The 14718-nt window shown below is 40.5% G+C and overlaps 1 protein-coding gene across 1 annotated transcript in view; it reads left to right on the top strand.

The window, feature by feature from the left end:
* The window catches only part of LOC110169166 (regulating synaptic membrane exocytosis protein 1-like), a 101952-nt gene that overhangs the window by 62110 nt on the left and 25124 nt on the right, over window positions 1–14718 (top strand). Inside the window, exons 7-17 of the mRNA XM_055162468.1 lie at window positions 20–60; window positions 1831–1944; window positions 2151–2250; window positions 4091–4214; window positions 5237–5254; window positions 6582–6628; window positions 9182–9294; window positions 9511–9641; window positions 10010–10181; window positions 10433–10586; window positions 13420–13476. Of these exons, the coding sequence (XP_055018443.1) occupies window positions 20–60; window positions 1831–1944; window positions 2151–2250; window positions 4091–4214; window positions 5237–5254; window positions 6582–6628; window positions 9182–9294; window positions 9511–9641; window positions 10010–10181; window positions 10433–10586; window positions 13420–13476 (1071 nt within the window). The remainder of the gene's footprint in view (window positions 1–19; window positions 61–1830; window positions 1945–2150; window positions 2251–4090; window positions 4215–5236; window positions 5255–6581; window positions 6629–9181; window positions 9295–9510; window positions 9642–10009; window positions 10182–10432; window positions 10587–13419; window positions 13477–14718) is intronic.

Raw genomic sequence — 14718 nt, 5'->3', positions numbered from 1 at the left:
CTTGTTTCTCTTTTTGCAGGTGACTGGGAGTGCTACCCTCATGACCCAACGGTATGGCACGTAAGTCCAGATTTGACAATTACAGTTAAAGTGCATGAGCAGTGTTGGGAAGGTTACTTTTAAAATGTTTTCCCCTACAGATTACAGATTACATTTCCCAAAATGTAGTTTGTAACGTAACGTTACTTAAAGTGAGTAATATAATCTGAATACTTTTGATTACTTGATATTGTCATGCTTTTTAAAACTACATGAATGTAGCAACAACATCCTGAAAATTCATGTTTGTTTTCTTCAACTTGTCTGTTGAGCCCAAGTCTCCATGAACAGACTTTTGTTTGCTGTAGAGAAGCAAAGACGAGGAAATCTTAACATGAGATGTTTTATATGCTAAAAGAAAATAAAAAGTCCAGTCTTTCCTTAAGCATATTAAAAATATTATTGTAGTAAAATTATTTTTATATGAGATCTCCTTAAATTATGTCAACCTACTGTTAGGTGTCATAATGTTTAGACCTGGTTTTACTCCTAGTTTAGTCCTGGTTTTAGTTCTGCTTTTAGTCCTGGTTTAGTCCTAGTTTAGTCCTGCTTTAGTCCTGGTTTAGTCCTAGTTTAGTCCTGGTTTAGTCCTGGTTTAGTCCTGGTTTTAGTCCTACTTTTGTCCTGGTTTAGACCTGGTTTTGTCCTGGTTTAGTCCTGGTTTTAGTCCTGATTTAGTAATGGTTTAGACCTGGTTTAGTCTTGGTTTTAGACCTGGCTTTAGTCCTAGTTTAGTCCTGGTTTAGTCCTGGTTTTAGTCCTAGTTTAATCCTGATTTTGTCCTGGTTTTAGTCCTAGTTTAGTCCTGATTTAGTCCTGGTTTAGACCTGGTTTAGCCCTGGTTTAGCCCAAAATGTGAAAACAGGAACATACCGCCATGTAATCCATTTATTTCCACAAAGTAACTCTAATCCAATTATCATCGAAACAGTAAATGTAACTGAATACAGTTACTCATAATTTGTACTCTGATTACGTAACACCGGTACATGTAATGTGTTTCTCCCCAACACTGCGCATGTGACAGGTTAGACGACTCATTTCACTAAAAAATACTTATCTGATGAAGTTGGGCAGTAGATACATACATATATGTAATTCTATAACGGGTACCTAGTGCGCCAAAACTTGTCGTATTTAGCCTACTCAATAGTTATGATTAGACTAATTTAGCAACTTGGTAACTATATTTGACAAAATTATGCACTTTAAGTCATGTTACAAAGTTGTTACCTCCTCAAAATCATACCAGGAGTTGTGTGTTTGTTTCATTCACACGTTTGTTTTATTTTATTGTTAATCCGTCTACATCTCCAAAGCTCAAAACTTTCTGGTCCACCTTGTGATGTCATGTAGTGGTATTTTTCATGTTAACTGCTGTTGTGCGAGTGTTTTCTGAGAGAAGAACTCAGCCTAAATGTGCAGGGTTTGTATTTTAAGCATGTGTGAATGAAACAAAACACAACTCCAGGTCTGTTTGTGATGAGGAAACTACATTATAACATAGATCATAAAATAGCTTAACATGGGCCCTTTAAACTGTCAGAAAAACTTCCTTCCTTGAGTTTTCTGTGCTAATGACAATTCTGTTCCAGAACTTAGCGCTGCTTTCTGTGTTTTTCTTTTCTTTTTTCCCCCAAAACTGCCACTTAACTGATGTAAAACTATGACAAAAATGTTCCACTATCCAGTCAGACCATGTCAAAATGAGAAAATCATGCAAACCTGTCATACTCACTGTGTTGTATGTACTTGTATTTGTTTCCGTGTAATGTTGCTGTATGTTTTCAGCATCCTGTGAACTGGCAGCCGTCCAAAGAAGGAGACCATCTGATTGGACGCATCACCCTGAGCAAGAGGAGCGCCACCATGCCCAAGGAGGCCGGGGCTCTGCTGGGGCTCAAGGTTTGTCCCATGTGTGTCAGATGACCTCCCTATGTCTCCGTGGGGTGTTATTCTGTGTAAAAGCTGCTAACCCCGTAGATTAAACCTGTATAAACATGTTGCGTTCAAAGACTGTAGTAATTCTAGTTTTGAGAGTGTGCAGCCATCATTTTTTTCATCATTGTGTATCTGTTGACTAATGGTTTCCTCTGATTGTGTGTGTGCAGGTGGTGGGAGGCAGAGTGACAGAGTCGGGGAGGTTAGGAGCTTTTATCACCAAAGTGAAGAAGGGAAGTCTGGCTGACGTGGTGGGACATCTACGAGCAGGTACACACAAAGAGGATACTACAGCAACATCGAAGTATCCTCTGTCACTGGTGTTTAATGCAGGCAGAAACAATGTCAGTGTTCTACCAATGGGACTGTGCACAGGAGAGCTCTGAGATTAAATTACAATAACATGACATCTTTAGAAGTGAAGTTGTTTGACCTGCAGTTGAGAACATGAAATCAATAGTGTACAATGTGCTACAACAGTGATTCTCAAACTGTGGTACATGTACTACTGTTGGCAGTGTTGGGAAAGTTACTTTTAACATGTATTCCCCTACAGATTACAGATTACATACCCCAAAACGTAATTTGTAACGGAATCCATTAAATTACTTAAAGTGAGTAACGTAATCTGAATACTTTGGATTACTTGATTTGCTGTAGAGAAACAAAGACTTGAACATGTTAACATAAGATGTTTTGTCTGCTAAAAGACAATGAAAAGCCCAGACTTTACTTAACCAATTACTTAAAAATATTATTGATAGAAGAGGAGGAGACATGGTCCACACAGCATGGTTTAGTCCTGTTAAATCCTGTTTGAGAAATAGTTTAGACCTGGTTTTAGTCCTGGTTTAGACCTGGTTTAGACCTGGTTTAGACCTTGTTTAGACCTGGTTTAGACCTGGTTTAGACCTAGTTTTAGACCTGGTTTAGTCCTAGTTTAGACCTGGTTTGGACCAGGGTTTAGACCTGGTTTGGACCTGGTTTAGAGCTGGGTTTAGACCGGGTTTAGACCTGGTTTTAGACCTGGTTTAGTGTCCGGCAATGCATGGAATTACTGAGAAAAAAAAAAAAAAAGGATATAGCCCAAAATGTGAAAACAGGAACATACCGCCATGTAATCCATTTATTTCCACAAAGTAACTCTAATCCAATTATCATCGAAACAGTAAATGTAACTGAATACAGTTACTCATACTTTGTACTCTGATTACGTAACTCTGGTACATGTAATCTGTTACTCCCCAACACTGACTGTTGGTACGTGGAGCCAGCTGCTGTTTGAGTATTTGTTTAATTCAGGTCTCAAAGGGGCTGTATCTAGGGGCTTTACTATCTAAAGACATGGATAATTTTAAACACAAAGTTATTCCTCACTTACTTTATGCATTCTGACCATCCTAATTATTCACCGTGATGCATTTATAAGTAGAGCTGGGTGTCATTAAGAACTTGTCGATACGATACATACCTCGATACATAAGCCACAATATGATACATTTTTCGATACAGTACACTTTCGATTCAATACGATTCAGTATGATATATTACAAATCAATTTGATACGATTCAGTAAAAAACAAACAAACAAAAGCAAACAAAATCATGAGTGTAATACAAACATTCTACTAAGTTTACTACATTTGTGCAAATTAATATGAAAAACACCCATTTTACTCATCAAAACAGTGAAAATGCCAACACAATTGTAGCTCTAACACAAAATAATTTAGTAAAATATACCTAAAAATACCCTTTGCGATATATCGAGACAGCAGCCCACGTTATCGATACTGCATCATCAAATTAGATGATACAGTATATTGATATTTCAATAGTTTTGCAAACTCTTATTTTTAAGTGCTTTTCACAACTTTCAGAGACCAACAACTAACAACAACTAACAGCTAATAGTAGTATACTTCCTGATTCTCTAACAAAAAACACTTTACACTTAGCTGCAGACAGTATGCAGTGGGCTCATTTTTTTTTTTTTACCTCAAGTGGTGCTTATACAATATATCTGTACTGGGGAGACACACGTTTTGCTCAGATCCATGGGAAACAGTGGTGTCCAGCCCCTTAAAACGCCTGTTCTGTCTGTGTGTAGGAGATGAGGTTCTGCAGTGGAACGGGAAGCTGCTTCCTGGAGCCACTATGAAGGAGGTCTATAACATCATCCTGGAGTCTCAGTCTGAGCCTCAGGTCGAGCTGCTCGTGTCTCGACCAATCGGGTGAGTGCAGACAACCAAACCATACGCACACTTCAAACTCTACTTTAATACTGTTTAATCCACATCATGACTAGGGTTGGGCGATATGCCAAAAAAACACGACCTCCGTTTTCTTTACGACATGTCCACATTTCAAATTGATCATGATTAATGCAGACTTGTGTTTACATTACTTGTATAAGAGCTCAAATCCTGCTCTTGAGAGTTCACTCTTCACTATGATTGGTTACTGCTACATGTCAATCACTCAGAGTTGGACCGATATGTGAAGTGACTGTGTACAAGTGAGCCGTGCCTAAGCCCTGACAAAAACACTCAGGTGTGGAAACGTGTTGGCTGCTCCAGGTCTTAATAAAGCACTTTTCATTTTTGTACACAAGAGTGCCCCACGACTGTTCACATTTGTACGTTGCTATGTGCTGAGCTAAACCTCTGTTCGTCCATGTCAAGTAGCCTTATGCCTGAAAAGCACCTGTGTACTACATCCTTCTGTCTGACTCACTAGAGCCTCATTGGAGCACTCACCTTATCTCCTGTTTTCACCATTGAATTTTTACTGGCATATCGCTCAGAGCTAAACACAACTGTAATAAACCATCTTTTTTTTTATACAATAGAACATCATTCTCAAAACCAAATTGTTTCTTTAAAAATATGATGTAAATATTATTATTTTTTAGTTTTTTTTTTGACAACCTTACCCTCACATGTGAACTTTCTTGAACTGTAACTGTCAGTTTAACTCATCCATCATTGAAATAAGTCTAGACTATGATTTTGCAAAATTTTCACTGACTCCAAAATGTGTCCTGAGCTCAAAGAAAACGTCTAACTCTGGACAAAGCAGGAATGATGTGGCAAATGTGATGATTTTGGAAGTTGACTAATGGATAAATAAAACACATGATTGGCATTATTTACTGATCAGCAGAAACTTGTATTTGTGTGAAAAGTACTGCCTGGTCTTGATGATGTTGATGAAAAAGATGAATGTATGACTTTGTCCCCAAACACTGGCGAAGGGTTTATAGAAATTATCAGTAAGTAACTGTGGACTTTTACTCTAAAGGAGCAGCACCTGGTCTGCTGTGGCCATTTTCAATCTCTCTCAGGCTGGATTGAAATATATATTTTTTATAATGTAAACACGAAACACTTCCATTTGAGGCATATTGGCCCTTTACTATATGAAACGTTTAAGTTGAAGAGATCCGAAATGGCCTCTGGACTGTTGAGCTTTGCTTTTGCGACTTCTGAACTTTTGGAAGACAGAAAACCATTGATACATTCAAATACATGTTCTTTGTTTAATTTGCTAAGGCTGTTTAAATGAAGCTTTTGCTAAATCTCTTTTTTTGGAATGAGCTGCTGAGGGTCCACACTACACATATCAGACTGTGGTCTGAGTCACCTTCAGCCTAATGTTTAATGAGCCCAGCTCTGAGCGCATGTTTCAAGTGGCTCTTTCTGATAAGTGTCCACCAGGTTTGTCTCATTTAAACAAAGCTCAAGAGTGGAAGAGCACTTCTGGACCTGGAAGTTAAAAAAAATGTGTAAGGGACCATCCTGCAGTTTCTCTGAGTTAAACCTGCAGGAGCAGTTGGACCCATCTTCAGATCTTGAGCTAGTCTTGGTCAGAACTACCTTAGCTGGAGGATTTGACCTGAGGATTTGACCTGATTTGACCCCGGAGTTCTCAGAAGAAACCCTCCCAGACACGGGGAGAACATGCAAACTTCAAACAGCCTGGGTGACCTGGTGGACCGGTGATCCAACCTCAAGGTCTGAGCTAAATGCTCAGCCATGGAGTCCAGAGGGTCCAGTTTCGGGATGGTCCAATCAAAATGTTTGTTTTGACACAGATGAACTAGGTTTACTTCATTTCATTGTGTAACAGGGACAATGCAGTTGAACATAGTCACAGGCAGAGCAGGCAGCTGATGTGACGCATATAGAATGTGAAGCTAGTTCTAATTCTCAGCTCCCGTCCGTGGTCGGCTTTTTCCTACACTAAACAGTTGGAAACACTCTAAAAGTACTTCAAACACACAACAGTTTCCTGTCAATCATGCCCATCAGAAGTCTGTGGGACTGGATGTGGTTCCAGACTCAAGCCATTCCACCACACACAGGTCTGTTCCTCTCATCACAGCTTTAAACTGGAATATCATTTCCAAAACCAGAATTGCCTGTCCACTGTTGACAGACTGTTGCACATTGAATCATGCAGTGAAGAGGTGTGTTCTCTGCTCCCTCCATTCAGATTTTTATTAACCTGCATCTGTGTGAGCATGTGCAGTCCGAGCTTCACTTTGACCTCAGCTCTTATTACACTTTTCATGGAACATGTTTGATCTTCTTTTACAGTGATATCCCAAGAATCCCCGACACGTCCCACCCTCCATTAGAATCTAGTAAGTATTTTGTCCTCTCATATCATCCCATTTATTCAAGTGTGCACACAGAGAAATGATGAAAATCTATGGTACCATATTATTAGCTCATTAGACCTTTACTAGTCTTATGTTAGACATGTTATCAGAGATTAACATGGTTTCTACACTATATTACACTTTTTTCCATGGAGAGGTTATTGCTTTGTCTTCAATATTCCACAGTCTGGCATTAAACTATCTAGACTGATCTCCATGAAGGCAAATGCACCACAAAGTTATAAGTCAGATCTGTGAAGAGGTGATCCTGTGCACAGTAAGAATGTATGTATATCAAGTGTTTCTTTAAACTTATAACAATATAAATAAGTTAAAGAGGGCATATTAAGCAAAATGTTATTATTATTATTATTTTTTGCTTTCTACCATGTTTTATCGTTCACAAATATGCCTGAAGAGGTTGTAGATGTCATGATCCATGCGTATTCATGTATATTCAAACCCTCCTTATGGTTAGCAGAAGACTCTAATGCCTAATACTCTGTCCACAAGCGTCACCCATGATCCCACTCAATACTTCTCCATAAATACACATTTAGCAAGGGGAGGGGAGACTCAAAGCTTCAAAAACAAAAGTGAAACTGTGCTGTTATTTTCGGCAAATAAAACATCAAACTTGGTAACAATATGTTATTTGTTAGCAGTAAAATATCTGTTCTTTAAATGCCTTATTGTGGAACATTCCAGCAATAACATCTCCATAAAAACAAGCAGAAGATGGATGCATAGGAGAAATGTTACATTTTATCATTGATTCAAAGTGGTTTTCCTCAACTATATACATGAACTGAAAGTGTCTGCTGTGAATCTAAACTAGAGTGAGATGTGAGGTAATGTAGGGCGAGGAAACCCTCGGCTATCGTCACATTCTAAGAAGAGGCGACCCATTCTCTGTAAAAATGTATTTTTCTCTAGGTATTTTTCTGTCAAGAAAATGGTTTAATGCCATATTGCAGAACATTATTGCATTACAAAGCAATATCATCTTCCTAAAGACAAGCAGATGGCAGATTTAGAGAAAATAAGTGACACAGTGTATATTGCAGACTTATAGTGCTTGGGTTTGTTCTGTAGTTATAATGTATGATGCCCATGGATCATTCTGTTTTTAAATCAAATTTTAAATCACAATGTTCATCTTAAACAACTTCATAAAAGAAACAAGAGTGCTGACTTCTGCGATAGTGCCCACTGACTCCCAATCGGAGCTGATGTCACCGTAATGACAACAAAGCGCCGCATGCTGTGGGCCCCTCCTATGGAGAGCTGCACATCACACCGGAGCAGAGCTTTTTTCTTATTTGTACCAAAATGACTACACAGTGTTGCCGAATCCTACGCACATCACAGATTAACCAAAAAAAAAAAAAAAAAAAAAAAAGGGAAGAAGTGTGTCACAGTGAGCGTGTACCGGTGGTGGTGAAAACGGGGGTAGATAAATACAGAAATACAGATTACTCAAACATGCACAAATATGAAGGAAAGGTCAGTATGAAGGAAACAATTATAACATGTTTTAAAAGCTTTAAAAAGTCAATCTTGCACAATGGGTCTGCTTTAAGTTAAGCATAGTTTAGGTTGACTTGCTGTGCCATATACGTGAACTCAAAGTGTCTGTTGTGAATGTAAACTAGAGTGAGGCGTGAGGGAAAGTAGGGCGAGGAAACCCCGCTGTCGTCACAGCTCATTCTGTGCTTCTAATGAGAGGCCGGAGCAGAGCTGCTGTAGGATCTCACCAACCCTCAGAGACTGGACACAAGCCATTAATCATCCACTGTCACTGCTCCAGCGCTACACACAAACATCCACAGAACAGCATAGGTATTTTTAGGCCAAAGAAGAGAGGAGGAGGAAGAGGAAGGGGGACAGGGCTATACATGAAAGGGGAGAGGAGGAAGAGAGCGGGGGAAGGAGAGAAGGAAGGGAAGAAAGGTGTGAGGATATGGAGATCAGGAGGAGATAGAGCTCTAGCAGAGAAGAGGAGGTGAAGAGAGGGATGGGGCTATAGAGGAGAAGAGGAGAGAGGAATGCAACTATAGAGGTGGATGTAAAAATTAGAGAGGGATGGGGCTATGGAGAAGAGGAGAGAGGGATGGGGCTATTTAGAAGAGGAGGAGTGAGAGGGATGGAAACAATGGAGAAGAGTAATTACAACGTGTTTTCAAAGTAAGAATAAAAAAAAAAAGATAATTTTACGTACAATCACAAATCTTCCAAAACACACTGCAGCACTTGGCAGAGCTGCTGTGTGTGTGTGTGTGTGCGTGTGCGTGTGTGTGTGTGTGTGTGTGGTGTTTTACAGTAGCAGCAGACTATTATTTCGATCTCTCATGTATTGTAATATCACCACCATATTGTGACACCACCAGTGTTGTGGCCCAGTAGTACATACTGTAACTTCTCAGCCCTGTACACATTTGACCCATCCTCTCTCTCTCTCTCTCTCTCTCTCTCTCTGCCATCCTGTCTTGTGTCAGATATTTGACCCGTCTTCTGTCTCTCTTGTGTGTGCAGCAGGTTCCAGTTCTTTTGAGTCCCCAAAGGAGAGACCGACCCTAAATGTCCTGTCCCCCTCCAGTCCCGGGACGCTGCAAGACGCTCCACAGCTCATGCCTGGAGAGCTGTCGGTGAGTGTGGCCCAGTGTCTCTGCCAAACCCCTAAACCAAAGCTCTTAAACATAATGGAGCCATGTATATGAAAGGACTATGTGTAGTTCAGATGAGGTCATTCATCATGATTGTGATATTGCTAATTGGTTGTGGATAAGTGTTGATACAGTGTGTAGGTGTCTGGGACGGACATTGTGATTGAGAATTTACCTTTGTGTTTGGGATGTGTGCAGGTGAAGCTGTGGTACGATAAAGCCGGGCACCAGCTGATCGTGAACGTGCTCCAGGCCAGAGAGCTCCCTGTGAGGCCAGACGGACGCCCACGTAGCCCGTACGTCAAGATGTACTTCCTCCCTGACAGAAGGTACTACTATTACTACAAATGCTACTACTACTTTACCACTACTACTGTTACTTGGTTTAGGCCTGATTTAGTCCTGGTTTAATCATTGGTTTAGTCTATGTTTAATCCTGGTTTAGTTATGTCAGCTTACATTTCCTTTTACTGGTTAAGGTCCTTTCTTAGTCCTTGTTTAGACTTGATTTAATCTGACTTTAGCTAGAGTTCATGATGCTTTCCAGTTAACTGCCCTGGAATGCTGTTCAAAATGGAGATTCCCACTTGTGACCTGGCTCTTGTATGTTTCAGTAGACCAGATTTTGACCTAAAGGACGGTATTGTATTACATTCTAAATCTAATGGCGTTAAATAATGGTGTGTCTTTGTTTTAGTGACAAGAGCAAGCGTCGGACCAAAGCAGTGAAGAAGACGGTGGAGCCCAAATGGAACCAGACCTTTGTGTATTCTCACGTTCATCGACGAGACTTCAGAAACCACATGTTAGAGCTGACCCTATGGGACCAGCCCAGGTCTCCAAACGAGGACAGTGTCTTCATGGGAGAGGTAAACATCAACTCTATCAGAGGAGCAGACGGGAGGGTCAGAGGAGCAGAGGAGCAGAGGAACAGAGGAACAGAGGAACAGAGGATACAGAGGAGATGGTGAGAGAAGCAGAGAAGAGGGTCAGAGGAGCAGAGGATGCAGAGCGGAGGGTCAGAGGATGTAGAGGAGAGGGTCAGATGGAGCAGAGAAGAGGGTCAGAGGAGGATTCAGGGAGAATGTGAGGGGACTAACTTTGTTGCTGTTTGTTGCAGATCTTGATAGAGTTGGAGACGGCGTTGCTGGATGATAAACCTCACTGGTATCCTCTTCAGACCCATGATGTCTCCTCCATCCCTCTGCCCCGCCCCTCCCCCTTCCTCTCCAGACGCCACATCCACCCTGACGGCCCGGCTAAGAAGCTACAGCGTGAGTCCTTTATATAATATGCTTAAATCTTAAGTCATAATGAGCATTTAGTGTGTTTTCCTGTTGTTTTTTAATATTTTTGTTATTTGCTTTTTTAAAAATTTTTTTATTTAAATGCCCTATATTACTCAAAATAGACAAGCCATGTTAGAATGTTACCTCCTCCAAAACATATGTGGAGTTGTGTTATGTTTCATTCACACATGTTTAAGCAACTCTTTATTAGTAATGTGTGTATGTCTCCAATGCTCAAAATGCTCTGTCCCACCTCGTGATGTCATGAAGCGGTAGTTTTCAAATTCACCGCTCCCTTTACTTTCTGTTTAATCATCATCAGATCGTCAAATCCAGAGCTGAAATGATTCAAATGACTGTAGTGAAGATGTATGGATTAGTGACGGGCATTCGATGAAATTTTCTTAATCGATCATCGGAAGAATTAACAATCGATTATCAATTAATCATTAATGTTTTTATATAAAAATGATCATCATTATTATTACTATCTGCACTAATCTGTATAAATAAATTCAACTTTACGACATATAAACCATAACCACTCTAGAGCCACATCAGCCCGTTTGACATTAGAATGTGTTTAATTCAGTTTTGTTCAACTCTCACAGAAACTAAACTTAAAACCGCATCACTAATTTGCATAAACTCAGCGAAGATAAAACTACAGCTCTTGTGTTGCTGATGCGGTCAGTTTCTGTCAGATTAAAGGACATGACTCAGTGGAATACAGGTTAGTGTGACCAGATTTGCGTCTGTCAAAACCAGGACACTGTACTGGGGGAGGGAGGTGGAGACTCGTCATCCACATTGTGCGACTCTCACCTGGTAAAACTTTTTCCCACTGGACACTGACACATATGTGCTGCTTTATACACTGTGCACATGGACTCACACTTGTCCCGAAAGCAACGGAAAGCGTGGAATTTCTTGTACAAGTCGTCGTTAAATACACATTTGTGCTTCAGTACGTTGCAGACTGACCGAATGTTTCTGTCTGCTTGCTCCTTCTGATGCAGAGACACATGTACACACCTGTTTGGTCACACTACACACAGCAACCTACATTCAGTTTGTCGATTAAAATGAACGTAATCGATGAAATTCTTAATGATCAATTATCAATTAATCGATTAATCATGCCCATCCCTAGTATGGAATAAAGCACTTCCTGTTTTGCCGCATGACATCACGAGGTGGAGCAGGCTGTTTTCAGTTTGAGAGAAGAACTCTAAAAACGCAGCGTTTGTGTGTTAAATATGTTGTGTGTTAAATATGTGTGAATGGAACAAAACACAACTCCATTTCTGTTTGTGATGAGAAAATGACATTAGAACAGAGATCAGAAAATAGTGTAATATGAGACTTTTAATTAAAGTGAACCTACAGTATAATGCAGCATTTGAATAATATTAGTAACACAACATTAAAGAATACATTTATGATCCATTCCTAAATCTGCAGCTAATCCCTCCATGCCTTCTGCCTTCTGCTCTTGTTCATATAAATAGAACCAACACAACAGTTGGTTCAGTCTTAAAAAAACAGTGCTCGACTTACGCTGTTATCGACCGAGCAGTCAGTTAAAGATGCACTATGGAACTCTTCTGGTGGAGGGTCCGCTACTACCTACCTCTGTGAAGATAGTATTGTTTTGACTGGAATGTTCCAAAGTGTGGCATTAAACTTATTTATCTCCGCCGCTCATAACAAGAATGAATGTTTTTCAAGCAATGGAACACATGCAATTAAACAAATACAACATATATTACTATAATGCCATACTGTGGAACATCTCAGGCAAAGCAGTATAACACAATCTAGAATTGAATATGTGACTGTCCATTGCAGAGTTCAACACACTGAATACTAAACTCCTGTATGTGTCTCATTAAGAAGTATTATGACTGTACACGATTATATTTACCAGCTCACCCCGTAGTGATTATTATTTTTTTGTTAATGCATCTCTGTGGACATTTTACACACTCAAACAACTATTCAGCTAATTAAACTATTCTCCCTGTACTCCCTCCACACCAGAAAAGTCCCAAAGTGCAGCTTTAAGTCACAAAAAATACAAAAATATGCCTTTAGAATGTATAATATCTGCCCATCACATCCCACCAGACTTCAGCCCTGCTCCTGTCTCCTGTCTCCTCCGCTCCTGTCTCCTGTCTCCTCCTCTCCTGTCTCTTCTCCTGTCTCCTCCTCTCCTGTCTCCTCATCTTCTGTCTCTTCTCCTGTCTCCTCCTCTCCTGTCTCCTGTCTCCTTCTCTCCTGTCTCCTCCTCTCCTGTCTCCTCATCTTCTGTCTCTTCTCCTGTCTCCTCCTCTCCTGTCTCCTCTCCTGTCTCCTCCTCTCCTGTCTCTTCTCCTGTCTCCTCATCTTCTGTCTTCTCCTCTCCTGTCTCATCTCCTGTCTCCTCCTCTCCTGTCTCCTGTCTCCTGTCTCCTGTTCCCTCCTCTCCTGTCTCATCTCCTGTCTCCTCCTCTCCTGTTTCCTACCTCCTCCTCCCCTGTCTCCTGTCTTCTGTCTCTTCTCTGCTCCAGTCTCCTGTCTCCTTTTTTTGCTCCTGTCTCCTTCTTTGCTCCTGTTTCCTTCTCTGCTCCTGTCTCCTGTCTCCTTCTTTGCTCCAGTCTCCTGTCTTTTGTCTCCTTCTTTGCTCCAGTCTCCTGTCTTTTGTCTCCTTCTCTGCTCCTGTGCTCCTCACTGACTTGATCTGTTCCACAGGTTCTTGTTTTGTGTCTGCGTGTCTGTGGTTTAACTGTGCTCTCTCATCTGTCTGTGTGCATGGCCTGTCTATCTGCATGAGTAGGATCTCAGCGTCTGTCTGAACCCGAGTTTGACGATGGCGCCCCTCTAGTGTCCAAAGGTGGGTCTGGACTAAACTTAAAACAACATCATGCATGGCTCCTCCTCTCGTTCTCACCACACCTGCTCTGTTTTATACATGTACCAGTTCTAATTCAGGGGTTGGGTTCATGTTGCCTTTTGATAAGGTCAATTGTCCTGGTTATGGGTCATGTCTCAAATGAAACTCTTATCAACTCATATCCAAATGAAACTCAAACAGGCACAGACTTCTTAAAACAAACAAACAAACAAACAAACAAACAAACAAACAAACAAACAAAAAAAACAGCAAGTTATAGTAGTTTCTTCTCATGGACCCTGATTGGTGCATGTTTGAGTCATCTTTAATCACTTACTGTATTTTCAAGACTAGGGATGTGCAAAAATATTAATATATTGTATCGTTTAATGTAATGATACAGTATCGATATCGTGGGCTGCTGTATCGACATATCGCCAAGAGTATTTTTTGGCATATTTTACTCTGTTATTTTGTTACAGCGCTACAATTTGGTTGCTTGTTCAGAAGACAGAAACTTGTTCATGGCGAGGAGAAAATTCAGTTTGTCGACTGGACAAAAGTTAGTTTGATTGAAGACGTTTCTCAGCTCATCCTTCTTCAGTTCTGGTCAGAATGCTGGTGGACACTTCCTTATATCTGCAGGGACCTGACCTGGCTACGCCTCCAGAGGTGTGGAAGCTCCATTATGGCCCTGAATTGTTTTGCTAATTAGACCCCACACCCTGTACAGGTCAATAGGCCGAACTAACAAACAGAAACTGTAAACATGTGTGTGTGTTAGTTTCAGTGTAGTTAGCTCCTCCCTGCAGACAGATATAAGGAAGTGTCCACCAGCGTCTGACCACAACTGAAGAAGCAGCTTGGATGAACTGCGAAACGTCTTCAACCAAACTCACTTTTGTCCAGTCGACAAACTGAATTTTCTCCTCACCATGGATTCTACCTGGACGACTGAGGGATTCTTCACACGAAAATTATTTATACGACACATTTGGCATATTCACTGTTTTGAGGATTCAAATGTTTGTATTTCTTAGAACTTTGCACAAGAAGTGGTTTAACAAAGACTTTTAGAATCACAGTCATCATTTAACCTTTATTTTTTATTGAACCGTATCGAATTGATATAAAATATATCGTATTGAACCAAAAGTGCACTGTATTGAGATATGTATCATATCATGGCCTATGTATCCAGGTATGTATCGTATTGGCAACTTCTTAATGATCCCCAGCCCT

This window comes from Boleophthalmus pectinirostris, unplaced genomic scaffold (assembly GCF_026225935.1).
Source record: "Boleophthalmus pectinirostris isolate CB_2022bp ecotype Guang Dong unplaced genomic scaffold, ASM2622593v1 HiC_scaffold_5, whole genome shotgun sequence".
Lineage (NCBI taxonomy): Eukaryota > Metazoa > Chordata > Actinopteri > Gobiiformes > Gobiidae > Boleophthalmus > Boleophthalmus pectinirostris.
The sequence above is the reverse complement of the archived record's forward strand: the minus strand, read 5'-3'. Positions and strand labels throughout refer to the sequence as shown.